This window comes from Sceloporus occidentalis, unplaced genomic scaffold (genome assembly GCF_023333645.1).
Source record: "Sceloporus occidentalis isolate IW3139 unplaced genomic scaffold, rSceOcc1.0.p SCAF_3, whole genome shotgun sequence".
Classification (NCBI taxonomy): domain Eukaryota; kingdom Metazoa; phylum Chordata; class Lepidosauria; order Squamata; family Phrynosomatidae; genus Sceloporus; species Sceloporus occidentalis.
The window spans coordinates 68,008,638-68,024,288 of NW_028316983.1; the positions used below are offsets into that span (position 1 = coordinate 68,008,638).

At 42.2% G+C, this 15,651-nt stretch overlaps 1 protein-coding gene across 8 annotated transcripts in view; it reads left to right on the top strand.

Annotated features, from left to right (window-relative positions):
• The window catches only part of AMPD2 (adenosine monophosphate deaminase 2), a 61,936-nt gene that overhangs the window by 28,321 nt on the left and 17,964 nt on the right, over positions 1 to 15,651 (top strand). For 4 of the 8 annotated variants that reach the window (XM_089514854.1, XM_089514851.1, XM_089514857.1 and 1 more), the window contains exons 2-9: positions 3,415 to 3,545; positions 6,910 to 7,040; positions 7,969 to 8,037; positions 9,609 to 9,720; positions 10,629 to 10,815; positions 11,864 to 12,005; positions 14,833 to 14,922; positions 15,402 to 15,531. In XM_089514854.1, the coding sequence (XP_089370980.1) occupies positions 3,415 to 3,545; positions 6,910 to 7,040; positions 7,969 to 8,037; positions 9,609 to 9,720; positions 10,629 to 10,815; positions 11,864 to 12,005; positions 14,833 to 14,922; positions 15,402 to 15,531 (992 nt within the window). Of the gene's footprint in view, positions 1 to 3,147; positions 3,292 to 3,414; positions 3,546 to 6,883; positions 7,041 to 7,968; positions 8,038 to 9,608; positions 9,721 to 10,628; positions 10,816 to 11,863; positions 12,006 to 14,832; positions 14,923 to 15,401; positions 15,532 to 15,651 lie in introns of those variants that run through there. The other 4 variants (XM_089514855.1, XM_089514856.1, XM_089514858.1 and 1 more) reach the window with 4 other exon arrangements.

The following is a 15,651-nucleotide window of genomic DNA, read 5'->3' on the forward strand; positions in this document are numbered from 1 at the left end:
CGTGGAGACATGAACAGAGAGATGAAAAACAATTTTCTGTCTTGGGTCAAGCAGCCTTAAGTGACTTAAAAAGCATTACAGGGAACCTTTAAAACACAGGAATGGAATCAGTTAATCACTCTTTTTTGTGGTATTCTTACTGCTTATGTTTCATCTTCCTTTCTGCTTTTAAGCCAGGGAGAACCTTCCAAACTGAATCTCTGTGTAGTCGTTTAATGAGCAGGCAAGCAGTTTCAGTGTTTTGGTTCCTTCCAGAGTTTTTCCATGTGTTAGCACAACAGATTTAATAATAGTATATTTAATAGAGTCCTGGCTAGAATTGGGCCCTGGGTTTCAGTATAGTCATGTGTACTTTTGGCAGGCAAAAGTACACATGACTATACCAGGTAGTTGTTGAGAGGACACAAAACTCGACTGAGGAGTGTCTTAATGCAGGCTTACTTTTAGAAGTTTGTGGATAGCAAAGATGAAGGTATCAGCATGCTTTCTTGGTTGAAAAAGAGGTTGAGGTTGTTGTCAAGTGTTTGTGGGTGCGTGTGTTTAAGATTTGTTATGGAGTAGTGTATTAGGTTCTACAACTCATACCACAAACATACAGCATTTGGGGACTCTGGCCTGCTAAATGTAACTCTACGTTCTTTCTTTCCCTTTCCCCTGCATCTATATTGTTTACCATGTTTTATTTTTAGGAATTTTGTGGCCTGACCTGTAAATTTTGGTGGCATGAATTACAGCAGAAGGGAACACATTATTTGCCTTAGTATTTTTTTTCCCAGTTCACTTTGCCTGCATGCTCTGTGGAAGGTAGGCAGTTGGTTCGGTTCACCCTTAGATTCCTGTGTGGCTCCAGAGAGCCACCTCAGAACAAATTGCAGCCCTCAGCAAATAAAAAGCTGTGATGGCTACTGTTGGTTGTTATTGATTTCTCCAGCAGTTTCCTCTGTGCTCCACGTTGGAGCTAAGAGCAACAGCAGGATGGAAAGGTCTGGTCTGCAAGTAGTTGGCTCTCATTAAAGCCTTGAGGCCTGAGAGCTGAAAGCCAGTCACCCCTATAAAATGGACTTTGAGCAGTTCATCTCCTGCTCAACATAAGGTCGGGTTGATCTGTCCCTGGTGTTTGCTGTCAGCCTCTGCAGCTGGAAAACAGGAGAGAAAGGGACGCTGTATCTCTATGTGTCTTTGACAGGTTCCTTTTTAGTAGAACAAAGGAAGCATTGTTCCCTTTGCTAGTCTCTCCTTAAACTAAAAAAAGGTGCTGCTCTTTAAGCCAGTGGTAATGGGCAGGCTTTGTGGCCCAATAAGTGGAAGCCTTGGCAGAGAAGGATTACCTTTTTGAGTGCTTCACAAAAGAGATGGCTAAATATTCAAGCTGGTGTACAGTATGAAGGATCTTGCCTTACCATGAAACTAGATCTAGAGCTTGGAGAAATTACTTTTTTGGACTATAGCCCCAGCCAGCACAGCCAGTAGTTGTGCTAGGTGGGGGATTCTGGGAGTTGTAATCCAAATTTCCCCAAACTCCAGCCATATCCCTTTGGCCTTTTCACATTGATGTCCATGTTTCTCCATAATCTTGGGATCTGATATTTAGCTTTTCAGTACAATAACCTTTCAAGGAACTATGGTAGGAAATAAAATTGGGGGTTTCTCATTTTACAGACAAAGCAAAATATCTCACAATTATGTCACCACTTCATTATAGTTAAGAGATTCAGTTCTCTGGACTGCCAGAAATTCACTGTTAAACCTGTTTGCACCTCAGAACTGGAGGTTTCCATCTGTACAGTAAAGAGAAAATGCCTTAGTGTCTTGATTTCCATGAATAAATTATAATGCCCAGGGTCAGTTCCAACCATGCTTCTTGAGACAAAGAATTAGATGGTGCCTTGCTCCCATTCAGTGTACAAAAGCCAGCTGAACTAACAGATGGATAATTTCTTTAGTACAGTTTCTTCCCTCCAGCACCTTATTGCTGGATCTGCCACATGAGGCAACTGCCCCATCTGCCTAACAGTAGACCCAGCCCTGGTTATGCCAGTTGATAAAGGATTGTTGCTGAAGTTGTGAAGTCCAGTCTTCAGTTCATCTGCATTTCCTATTGTTTCTGTGGCACCTTGGCTGTGAAAATTCACTAGGTATTGGTGGCCAAATTACAGTCTCATCTTCACTCTCCTATTTGTAAAAGGGTAATAGAGTATCTTACCTCATAGAACTTTATGAGGTTGCAGAAGGTAAGCACTGTGCATTTCACACAATCTTTGGAAATTAATATATGATAGTATATTGAGAGTATGAATGCTGTCATGTGGAAGTGCTATCATCATACCACTAGAATGGCAGAAAATATTACCAGCCATCTGTCTGGGTCAGAGTCTATGAGACTTGGTGTTTTTCTCTGATACAGAACAGCTGTAATAGCAAACTGAGGAGGTTAGGTCTTAAGATAGCTCATGGACATTTGTCAGAGAACAGATCCAGGATGTATGACAAAGACAGATGACTGGTAATATGGTTGTGGAGCTTAACTGACCTTTTGAAGTGGACTTTAGAGATGGGTGAGCAAACTGATCAAGATAAGAGTATAGCACTTGTCTTAGCTATCCATTTCATGTTGTTTTAATATGAAATCTGTAACTAGTGAATTGAGCTGATGCATTGATGAGCTGGACTGTGTTACAGAAAATAGAGTGGAAACCATCTGGCTTCCCAAATGCAGTTAATAATAATATCTTGCAGTTATTAGACATTGCAGAAAGATGCATTTCGAGTAGCAATCAGGGTTGCTTTCTTTCTCATTTAAATAGCATCTTTGCTCTGTCTGTGTCTTGGACTGGTCTGAGTCCTAGCAGCATCATAATTTTCAGTGCATGCAGATGGGAAAGGCTTCAGGGAAAGCATTCTCATGCAACAAGCCTGACAATTGGATTCCTCTTTCAAGAATTTTGTGGGTTGGCAGAGATAGTATACACTTGTCATTTCTGTCTGTGCCTTTAATTGCTCCAACATCTCAGTGTGAATCCTTGGTGTTCCTGGGCCACTTTCTGAAACAAAAATTGAAGTGTTTAACATCTTAGACTGTCATATTATGATATGAGCTTCTGTAAGCCACAACCTGCCTCTATCAAATGCATGCAATGGGGCTGAGAAGGGAGCAAAGGAGGTGATATTTAGCAGTTCTTAAATGAAAAAATGGGAGTCAGTTAACCTACAAATATTTCTTTTCTTTTCTTTTTGAAGAAGATCTAAAGAATGTAGGACTGTTTGGGGACAGATCTTGTTTATGATAAACAGGTAAAACTGCTCTGCAGGCTGCATTTTACTAAACTTCTGTTCTTTCCTCATACTGTTGTGGTTGAGCCTGTCACCAATGGTTTTCTCTTGTCTCTCTGACTGCTGTCTTGCATATTTCCACAGAGATCCACGGAGGGCCACGGTCTCGCCAGCTGCAGCCTGCACGTTCCCTCCCAGGACCTTCCCATTGCCTGAAGCATTTTCCTGTTGATTTGCGCACCTCCATGGATGGCAAGTACAAAGAAATTGCTGAGGTACCCTTCCTCCCTTTGCACTTTAGCATTCACATATGGTAACCTTAGGACAAGGCCTAAGAGTGCTATGACAGTGATGTTCAATGACTCTGAGTTTCTTCTTGCCTTTTCTTTTATGTCTGATTATGGGCTGCTGCCTTGTACATGGCTGGCTTGAAGGTGCTATTGGGATGGTTTTGACCACTGGTCAGTGTTCAAGGTTCTTAGACAAGTGAATTTTCTAGCACAGTGCTGGGGACTGGTTGTTTCCAAACCGAGGCCTGGGAGAGACCTGTATTTTTTCATCTTAAATCTGGCCTGAAACCCTGACAGTGTCACTTGCATGATTGCAGAGCTGTATTTAGGATTGTTTAGAATAGGGATGAAGAATATGTAGACCTTCAGGTATTACCATGCTGCAATTCTTATCTTGTCCTCTATTTGTCACATAAGAACTAATAGGAGCTGTAGTCCAGGAACACTGGGACTGGATGGGGCTGGGTGCTCTCCGTTACTGGTGTAGAATAATTTTTGAAGTCACAAGAATCTGGAAGGATGTTGTTAGTAACAATGCTGGAACAACATTAAAAGCAGTAGTAGGGGGGACACTCACATTTTCCTCTTGTTGAGAGAGAGAGATTCAGCTCCCAGTTTCAGTTGGAATAAATTTTAATTCCAGTAGCAGGAGATCAGTCTTTTGCGGAAGTGTGAGCTGGGTCGTCTGTAAGGAGAGCAATTACAGCAATGCTTTGGACAGACTTTATGTCTGGATGGGCTCTTGTCATTTGGCTTTCTTCCTTTAGTTACTTTTCAAGAGTGAAAGCAGCTTTACCACAGGCAGGGTTTCAAGGATCGGGTCCCAGATGAATTAATTTTAAATGCATTTCTTTTGACTGAGCAGCAGGCTAAGTAATTGATTTGCTTGTCTGATTTATTAGGGGAAATCCTTGCAGAGCTAGCCTGACTCAGCACTTCCCAGGTCACATCATTGTTATGTGGCCCAATGTGCTTTCTGCCAGTGCTTGGGGCCTCTTCAGCTGCAGCAGGGAAAAGCAGTCAGCAAATAGTTCCTTCTGCATCTACTGTCCTTTCACAAGTACTGGGAGCATTAGAAGTTGGTCTGAGATAGTAAAAGGCTCTGCCTGTGTGTCGAAATGGCTTCATGCTTTGTAGACTGGGATACAAATAATTTGTGGGTGCGGGTGGATGGAGCCCAAAAAGAAGCAGCATGGTGTAGTGGTTAGAATGTTAAATGGAGGATCCAAGTTCAAGTCCCCGCTTATTCATGAAACACATAGGGTGATCATGGGGCAGGCATGCTTTTTCAGCCTGGCGTGCCTCACAAGGTTGTTGTATGAAGTGGGAGGAAAGCCATGTGTGTTGCTTTGTGCTCACTGAATGAAAGGAAGGATATGAGTGTAACAGGAGAATAAATAAACTATGGTTAGAATGCTGTAATGGATTCATCACCAGCTTTACAACCCCGCGCCACACACGTTGCCACTTTTCATATACATATATTTAACTTATGTCTATCTTGTTCCTTCCCTTGTGAAACAGCAGGATTCTTTTTAACTCTACCCAAAAGGAGCATACATTTATATAGGATAAATTTCTTCCTTCACCTTACCCAGTACCCTTAAGAAAATCCACAGTGAGATCCAAGGTCTCGGTGGGAGGAGGTATTTTAATGATGTTATTGCCCTAGTGGCGCAGTGGTTAAATGTCTGTACTGCAGGCACTCACTCAAAACCATAAGGTTGCAAGTTCAAGATCAGCAAAAGCTTGATTCAGGCTTGCATCCTTCTGAGGTCGCTAAAATGAGTACCCAGATGGTTGGGGGCAAATTAGCTTACAGTTGTAAACTGCTTAGACACTCCTTAGGTAGTATGAAGCGGTATATAAATGAAGCTTGTTTTTTTGTTTGCTTTGATGCACACTCTAGCCAATTTGTCTCCAGTTCTGAAATCTCATTTATTTTTGGCGCATGCTAGACCAACAGTTTTAAAAACAGTCAAAGGTCTTTCCGTTCACTCCTGACACACTGAGAATGTGATTTTTTTACTTCCTTTCTGTTTACAAGTTGGTGACCCCATCACTGAGTTACTGGGTGACTGACCTCCAAAAAACATTAAACATTATGATTTTAATACATACACGTTACAGACCACCGTATTGCTTACCTATGAAAACCAAAATAGCTGCAGTGAACAGCCCTACATATGCCACAGAAACCCTGTGGGGAGACATTCATTAGTCCTATTTCATTTGTTTAAATATACACTTCGGATGTTACATTTTAGTGTCATGGTGGGCAATATGTGGTCATGTTGGATAACAACTCTTATCATCCCTCCCACTGGTTATGCTGGCTAGGACTGATGGAAGTTAAACCCCCGCTACATTTCTAGGGCCACCCAATGGTCACACCTTTTTTTAATGGATACAAAATACAGATCTATCTACTATGCATCTTCTTAAAACTATAATATGAGAAACTTCCCTAAAAAGAGGGGCAAAATATTTGGGCATTAGGATGACAAGTTAGAAAGAGTTAGAAGTCATAGATTCTGTCCTAGCTTCTTAGGAGGCAAAGAGGCCTTTTGAATAACTTAGCCACCATAGCTTTTAGATGTTGACTCGTTATTGTGTCAGAAACACCTAGGAAAAAGCAATGGAGAGAAATACTTTTAGTTCATTAATCAGTAATGTACCTTTTGATGACTGCATGGTGAGAACCCAGAAGCAACAATATTCACCAAGTAGCAATTTTGAATCACTGCTGTGGAGATTTCCATGAGAATGGCCTGAACACAGAGATTAGGAAAATGCTTTCCTCCATTGCTTTCTCTTTTTCTTTTTTAGTGGTGGCAGTGGTGGGACCTATAACTCCCAGAATATCTGGTGAAGTGGTCTGTAGCTGTAGATATTCCCCAAAGTAACCTTTCCAGCCTCTCTGGATTGGAGAGTGTCATGACATCTATTCTATCTCCCTATTCCACTCAGTCACAGTACAGTTGGCCCTCTGTGTCCACAGATTCTTTATCTACAACCATCCACAGCTTGAAAATATTCAAATATATATAAATACCAAGAAGCAAATGTTGATTTTTCCATTTTATATAAAGGATACCATTTTATTATGCCATTGTATTTAAAGGGACCTGAGCATCCACAGATTTTGGTATCCTGGATCCAAACCCCAGCAGATGCCAAGGGCTCCCTATGCTTCTTACTATTGCTGGTGTAGGTTTCCAGCTTCAGCAGAATGGATGCTTTCCAGAGCTGCCTGTGCTTCTTATCTTGGGTTTACTCTGTGGTAGGCTTGGTTCCCCACCCCCTTCTGCTCATTTACACAGACACTACTGCACTGCTGTGCCCACAGGAGCTGTTCTGCCGTTCATTGGCTGATAGTGAAATGCGCAGCGCTCCCTATGAATTCCCTGAAGACAGCCCCATTGAGCAACTGGAGGAGAGGCGTCAGCGGCTGGAGCGGCAAATCAGCCAGGATGTGAAGTAAGTTGCTGGGATTTCTTTGCCTTCTGGCTGCTTCCTGGTTCCTTCTCTGGATGCTACCAAGAGACATGGAAGGAGTATTTCAGAGAAATCTGAGGACAAAGAACTGAAGGAATAATGGCACTGGGGCAATGAGAAGGGAGGCAAAAAACTAGATGGGAGTCTTTCTTTACTCATGACCTGGAATTAATTGGCTTTACCAAGGAACTAGGTTGACCAAGCAGACATTAGGTTTCCATTGTTTTCTTTCTCCCCTCTTTCCATTGCCCCTACTTTTCCACTGAGAGTAGCAAGTGGCAAAAGGGAAGCAACAATACAGCTGAAAAGTCTTCTCAGAGCTGCCCGTGTAATTACTCACATAGGAGTAGGTGTGTATGTATACTTATGTGTGTATATATGACTGTTAGTTTTACACTATTGCTTGTCCTGTACACAGTCTGTCTTGGGTGCTTTGAGATTTTCATTGGTAGGATTTCTTTGTAATGAGTGACCTTACCAGCTGGCAAATGGCATCTGAATTTCCTTCAGCTCTCTTTGACAACTGTTGTCTATTCACCTTTAAAGATCAGAAATGGAGAGGAGGGGCAATGTGGAAAAATATGACCCAGTTCGGATATCTTGTCCAAACCATGGTTTGGCCACTGAGAATGTCCTGGTGTAGCGTTGTCCACTATCATGATGGCTAAACCATGGTTTGTTCATCCCGTCTGACTCAGGCCTCTTGCATTCATTCTCTTTTGTATCCTATTGCTGGTGAATATTACTGTATAGTGTCTGCCATTTCTGGTGTTGGTTTCTGCATTAATACTAGTGTTTTCTTTTTCTCCTCATCTTCTTCCACCACCATTTCCTCACCTGTCTTCCTCTTTCTCTGTCTGTCTGTTTGTCCTTACCTTGGCCTTGGCCTCCACTTCCCATTTGTCCTCAGACTAGAGCCCGACATTTTACTCAGAGCCAAACAGGACTTCCTGAAAATTGACAGTGCTGCTGACTTACAGTGAGTGCCTGGCATGAACTCTCTCTGCCCTTGACTCAGTGGTGGGTGTGGGGCTACCCCACAAGCTGAATTTTCATCCTGTCCCCACACCTTGTCAGACACACAAGTGAGTGACACTGGGCTTGTGATCACTGGGGGTGCTAAGGGAAAAAAATCTACATGGATCCAGGTGTTGAGCAGAGTTTGGAAAAAAGAAACTTTTAAAACTTCAGCTCCCCAAATCCCCACTGAAAGATTTTCTGGGAGCTTTAGTTCAAAAAGTTACTTTCCCAATCTCCTGTATTAGAAGCATGTGAAGCAATCAAGAACTCGAGGGGGTAATGAACCAATAGAAATGATCTTTGAAGGAAATATTGGCATGTGAGAATGGAAACATGTCTGAAAAGGAAAGGGCAAAGTAAATTGCCATTTTGCTCTGTGTTGGTGTATCTGTTTGGCAAACCCTTCTAAGAAGAAGGCACAACTGGGAAGCCATGATCTCTTTCAAGTCATACAAGAGAGCACTGGAGCTTTGCATCTTGCTAGGCCCACAGTGTCTTGACACTGGCGAGTGTGGGATAGCTCACTTTCCTCTGCCAGTCACTTTCCCTCGTTCTTTTGCTTTGAGCTCCATTTCATGCCTGTCTTTTTTTATTCTTTTAATGGCAGGCATAGTGGATAGAGCAAACCTCTTTTCTCTGTGTTGATACTTCATCACCCGATCACATTCTTTTTACTGTTCACTGGCCAGCTTACCAGCTTGGATCTGAGAAAGCCCAGCAGCTAAGTCAAGAAAAGTCTATTTTATTGTGTTAAAGATAACCTATAACAGCTTCTTTAGCTTGGCCAGGACCAAGTCACTGCTCTGGGGATTACCTCAGAGTGTAGTTTTATGAACACAGTTATGTGTCCATGCCCCCTGGCATAGCTGTCAAGTCCCAGGAGGGTCTGCTCCTGCTGCTTACTGTTGGAGAGGGGAGAGGGGGGCAACCTTGAAGTTGCAACTCAGTGGGAAAGAGAAAGAATCTAATCTGTGCTCATGGAGTGCACCCTCATTTTCTTTCCCCTGACAGCCCAGAGCAACCACAATTTTGTAGTCTGAATTTCCTTTCCCCTTCCCTTCCCACCCCACCAGTAAGAAGCGGCAGCCATATCTGTTGGGTCTTGACAGGTGCAGGGCAGGAAAGTTTGGGGATGGAATGCAAGGGCAGAATAGCCCCCTGTGCCCTTTCTAAAAAGAAACATATGCATGTAAGTAATGGGTTGCCAGCAGCAGTCTAGGACACAAATAATGTTGTACTAAGTCATAATTCCCTCTCTTTCTGAGGCTCAGGGGCAATCTTCCTTCCAGGTATGCTCCCTCCCTGTAAGTAACCCATGACTCTGAAGCAGCCTGCTAAGGTGGGAGGGAGGGAAGGCCTAGAATTCCCTGTGTTGCACGTGTTTGTGTGCAGTGTGTCCTGCTTTGATGTCTTCATGTGACTCTTTTGAACAGAGGACTCCCTGTAGCAGGACAGGAAGTGGATAAAATCTGTCACTAGCTGTTGCATCCTCACGTTTCCCTGTTTTTTCTCTTCCCATTCGCTGGACAGATTGTTTAAGGAGCAGGGTGAAGATGTGGTGGACCACCTCCCAAAAGAACGAGATGTACTTCTAGAGAGAGAATTTCAGAGGGTCACTATCTCTGGAGAAGAGACATGTGGGGTAAGACTCATTCCATTGTTCTAGGTCAGAGCAAGCTAATGACAGAGAGTGCATCTGCACTATATGGTTACAGTAGTTTCATCCTACATTATTTGTCATGTTTCCATCCTGTAGAATCTCAAGACTTGTAGCCCAGTGAGCTACTTAGCATTCTCTGTTAGAGGAGGAGAGAAGAAATCTGTAGGAGAAAATTCAAAATGCCTCACTGAACTACAAATCCCAAAATTCCGTAGGATAGAGCTGCAGCAGTTCAGGCAGAATCAGAATGCTATGTAGTACAGATACACCAAGAGACTCTCCCTCAGATGCTTGCTAACGATTTGTAGCTAACAAAGTTCTGTGTGTAGCCCAGAGATCTGCACCCATTCTTCTCCTTAGGCCAGCTGGTGAGGGGTCAGTGGGGGTGCCAGGGAAAACTGCTGTTCTGGTGATGATACACAATTCTCAGTGGGGAATTACTGTGGGATGGGAATGACAGTTCAGTGCAAAATCCAAGTGCTATCCCATGTGGTGGGATCTGCTGGGATGCTGGGAAGTGAGCCCTCCAAGAACTGTATGGTTCCTGCTTGCACTGAAACAGAGGAAGAGCATAAAAGTTACTTTTGGATTACAATTCCCAGAATTCTCTACTCGGCTTTTCCAAGCCTGGGAAGGGTCTCAGTAATAAAGTTTGAATGAAACCAGACATTATTTTATACATACTATATATGTTTGCTGAAATGAAATATGTTCAATTGGAATCAATTATCATTTCCTACACTGGTATGATTCCAGTATTACATTATTCTTATTTATACATATTTGGGCTAGTTATCTGTAGCCGATCACTTCTTAAGCCTATTAGGTCTGCCTGTTACCTGTGATAGGAACAATCTAATTCTTCTCCTTCCCCCTTCTGCCCTTTTCAGGTTCCCTTCACAGACTTGTTGGATGCTGCCAAGAGTGTAGTGAAAGCATTGTTCATTCGGGAGAAATACATGGGACTTTCTCTGCAAAGCTTCTGCAAGACCACAGCTCGCTTCCTGCAAGACCTTTCAGAAAAGCCCTTGGCTCCCAGGATGTACGAAGAGATTCCGGAGACCCCTGTGGCAGCAGGTGGGCTTGTGGTCTGGGCATATGGGTGAGAAAGGGCATTTCTAGTCTTACAGTGAAGGAGAATTCTAAGAGATGGATAAGGAAAGGAATGTGAATAGTGTTCGTTCTCTGGTTACTTGCCAGGTAGTCAAGGTGTTTGGGATGCAATACATAGTCGAGGGCAGCTCCCATCCTCTTGTTGTGACCAGACTTTGAAAAAGTTACCATTTTGGATTACAACTTCCAGAATCTCTCTGTTGTGTTTAGGAAACTGGAGTCCAAAACGGTAACTTTTCAGTGCTAATAACCAGTGAAGGCCCCAGGAGCATGCACTGTGTTGTCTGTAGCCTGGGATACATAGGAACAAAAGGTAGAAAAGTTAATTTTTTAAAATTCCAACTCCCAGAATTCCATGGCCAGCATGTCACTGAAGCTGAAATGTTTAGATGCAGGAACAAATAGGTCATTGTACAATCTTGAAAAGCTAAGCTAGAAAATACTGGTGAAGTTAGCTCTGTACTTTTGTTCTGATTTTGCTAGTGATTGGGAAGGTAAGGAGTATGCAGGACACTGAAGCCGTCAGTTCCATGGCTACTAAAACCTTGCTTAGCCATCCCTCCTGGATTGTGAGGGGTTCCCCACACATTTTAAAATCTTCATTCATGAGAACTAGAAATTTCCTCTCCAAAAAAAGAAAAAAATGAGATTCTATGGAAAACTGAACTTTGGACCTGAGGCCCTGTTCTACAAGGTTTCTGTGATCCCATGAAATGATGTAGACACAACTGGGGTGAATGGGGAGGAAATTGCACACTTGAGACCCAGTGGATCACTTGCATCCTATATTCATTTTTTGCCTTGATTGTGTTCCTTATCACTTCAGCCACCATGGTGCGGTATTGTTTGTGTTGTGTTGGTTTTGCTTGCCTGGCAACTCTGGCAGAAACTGGATTGACAATTTTCCCCCCTCAGGCTTTGATTAGACAGATGGCTCCAGAAATTAGTTGACTATACTATATGTATGCTAATTTCCTATTAAATAACTACTATACTCCTTCCTGTGCTGCAGATGCTCCAGTACACCCACCATTTACAAATCAGCACCCTTATGAGAAGTGTGACCCTGAATCAATGCCTGCAGACCTTGGATTTGGCCTCAAGATGGTCAATGGAGTAGTTCACGTGTACACCAAGCAAGATGTCACAGACAAGTAAGGAAGAATGGCAGTTTGCCTATTTGACTAAGAGAGGATGTTCTTTAGTGATGGGGAAAATTTGGAGGTTAGCAGTTGTCACTCAGGGCACTTTCTCTGTACTGTTGATCCTATATGTTTTGTTCAGATAAGTAAGGATGGCATATGCCTAACACAACTCCAAGCTGTCTTGGAGGAACCCGATTATATCGACCCATTTCAAACTGGCTTCAGGGCGGGGTACAGATTTGAGACTGCCTTGTTCCCTTAGTCAATGATCTCCGTCTGGGCATTGACAGGGGAAGTGTGACCCTATTGGTGCTCTTGGACATATCAGCAGGCTTCGATATCATTGACCATGGTATCCTTCTGGAACGCCTGAGAGAGTTGGGGATTGGAGTCACTGCGTTCCAGTGGCTCCATTCCTACCTCTCAGGCAGATTGCAGATGGCGATGCTGGGGGACAGCTTCTCTTCTATAAGAGAGCTGACATCTGGCATCCCTCAGGGTGTCATCCTGTCCCCCATGCTGTTTAACATTTACATGAAGCCACTGGGTGAGATCATCTGGAGACATGGGGCGCGGTGTTATCAGTACGCTGATGATACCCAAATCTATTTCTCTGTGTCTCCGACTGATGCAGTAACTAAGGATGGCATCTCCCCTCTGGATGCCTGCCTTGGGTCGGTAATGGGCTAGATGAGGGAAAACAAACTCAAGCTGAATCCAGAGATGATGGAGGTACTTGCGATAGGTACCTCAAGTCCAGGGAAGGAGATTTGTCAACCAGTCCTGGATGGGGTCACACTTCTCCTAAAGGACAAAGTTCGCAGTTTGGGAGTACTCCTGGACTCATCGCTACAATTTTTTAAGAACCATAATGAGCTGCCTCTCTGATAGTGTGAGTAAGATAGTGGATTGATTCAGATCGCACAGCCAGCATTAGGAAATGGAGGCACCTCCATTTTGTTCCGGAATGGTGGCAAATGGGAACTTCAGACCAGATTTAAATGCCATGGAGAGATTCACTGCCTTAAAACTCAGTGGGAATGGTGGATCAATTTTGAATCAATTCACAGATGCGAATCTCTCCGTGCAAAAAAAGTAAGTGTGACTGGCCCCCTAAATGAGGGTTGGGGGAGAGGATGTGACTGATAGCCTTGAAACATACACAGCCTTGAAAGCACAAAGAGGCAAATCCACTTTATATCAGGACTGTTCATTATATGCACTCAAAAGTATCTGTTATTAATTAAATGTGTATAAACATTGATAATAAACTTAACACACTCAGAGCACTGTGCAATTAAAATAAAGTCTTCCCTCTTCCCTATATATACATGGTATAGCATTAAACACCATTGCCAGAGCTTGGTTTGAAATTAATTTGTTAATCTTGACAATTAGAAGGATTAATTTATTGTCTTTGATGATGATAATTTAAATTGTCTGATTTGTTGAATCAAGACCAAACTATAAATCTGAACCTTCAGTTGGAGTCTGACTTGCATGTAGAAAGGCAGCTCTATCATTTTCTTGTGTTACTGGATCCCCCCATTATTCTCATTTATGTCTTGTCTGGATTCGGGTGCAATTCATTCATCTTCATCCAACCATAACCGAGTCCAGTGTCACACAGCAGTAGTAGCAGCTCCTGGATTTGGTGTAAAAAAAAAATAGACTGAGATGTGATCAGCATATTGATGATTCACCAGTCCAAATACTTTTGATAGTCCCTTTCAGTGGTTGCATAAAGAATTTTTAAATAGCATTATGGACAAGCTTGCACCTTGCAGTATCCATGGGAATAGTTCTTCAGGAAGTTCTTCAGTATATATTCATTACTTTGAAACCCAAGTTTGAATTTTTCAAAAACCAGAAATTCTTGATGTAGAGCCTGTACAGATTGGCACATGATGGGGTGCCATGGTGCTCCGTTGGCGCAGCATTTAAATATGCTGCAGCAAAGGAGCACCAAAAAGCCACTGCCACCACTAGGGTACACTTTCCGTGGTGCAAAAAGGAGCTGCTTTTGAGGCTTCTTTTTGCATCACGGAAAGGCCAGATCAGGGCTGCAGCATGCAGTTGCTGCTGCCTCGATCTGATGAGGCCGTCTGTTGAGTCCTTAAATACTGCAGTAGCAGGAAAAGAGGTATAAATAAAGAAAAGAGTAATATGTAAAAAGACAAAATATGAACGATTGCCAGAAACCTCTTTTTTGTTTTCAATTATCTAGATAATAGTGACAGCTGTTACCTTGTTTTATTTTTAAAAGAAACCTAAAATACTTGGGAATACCATTTTTATTGAACCAAATACATATGGTAAGATACTTTTATAACCAGAGTTGGTGCACTATTGAATCAGATTTTCTGGCAATTCAAATTTTAAACAATGGTAATATCTGCCAAATTAATATTGAAAATATGTATTTTTTTAAAATTAAGAGTATCTTGTTTACCAATTTTTTTCTGAGATAAAATCTTCTTCTGTAACTCTTCTATAATTAAGTTCAGGTTTGGGAATTGAGTGGACTTCCAGATGTCATTGGATTGCAAATCCCATCAGTCTTAGCCAGGTTAATCAGTAGTAAGGGATCATGGAAATTGCAATCCAACATACATTTCTGAAGCCTTATTTCATCTAATCAGTGATTGGAGTTAGCTCTTCTTTGTAACATGCTATTGGCAGGACTAATTTTGACTTTACAGTACACATTACCCAGACAAATATATACTATATAGCTGCTACCTGCCTTCTTTCTGTGTTATCCAGCATGCTGTTGGGTTGATGTCATTTGTGCCAAATGTTTAATTTGATCTGTTGGGATTTTGGGTTTTTTAAGGAGCACAGAACTGGATTTGCCTTACCCTGACCTGCAAGAGTTTGTTGCTGACATGAATGTCCTTATGGCTCTGATAATTAATGGTCCCATGTAAGTGAAAGTTTTTCTGCTGTCTTGATTTGTATAGGTAAGAATGAGGCTTGATAGGTTCCTTCTTTCAAACAGAAATTCTGCTCAGTCTAGCTGGTTACCTTCAAGCTACGTGGATTTCAAACTTGGCCTCTCTCATGTAGAATTCATTTTCATAGCAGGATTTAAGAGAGATCATGCCTCTTTTCTTAATATTTTTACAGCCTATGACTTTTTTTTTATAATTACAAAAAGTTTGTTCTAACTTCTAATTCTCATATCCGGTCTTTGGAAAATAGTACCTAATTGTTCTCATCCATTTGAAGGATGGGTGAGAAACAGAGGTTGTTATTGGACCATTGACAGGGGATGAAGTGAGTTTTAGGGCAATACATATCAAAACTAGATTTTCAGGCATTAGTATTGCCCTGCTGTGTTGAGAGGATCTGATCAGAGGTATGCAAAGCTTACCCTGTTCTCTTTTCACATTTGGTTGACAGAAAATCCTTCTGCTACAGACGACTGCAGTACCTAAGTTCAAAGTTCCAGATGCATGTCCTGCTGAATGAGATGAAAGAGTTGGCAGCCCAGAAGAGGGTGCCACATCGTGATTTCTACAACATCCGGAAGGTGCCAGTACTATTTTTTACTGTTACAGATGTTGCTTAGAATCACACATAACTGGAATTCAAAACTGGGTTTTGGATTAACTATTATCAGTATCCCCTTGTGTCCATATTGATAGAGGAT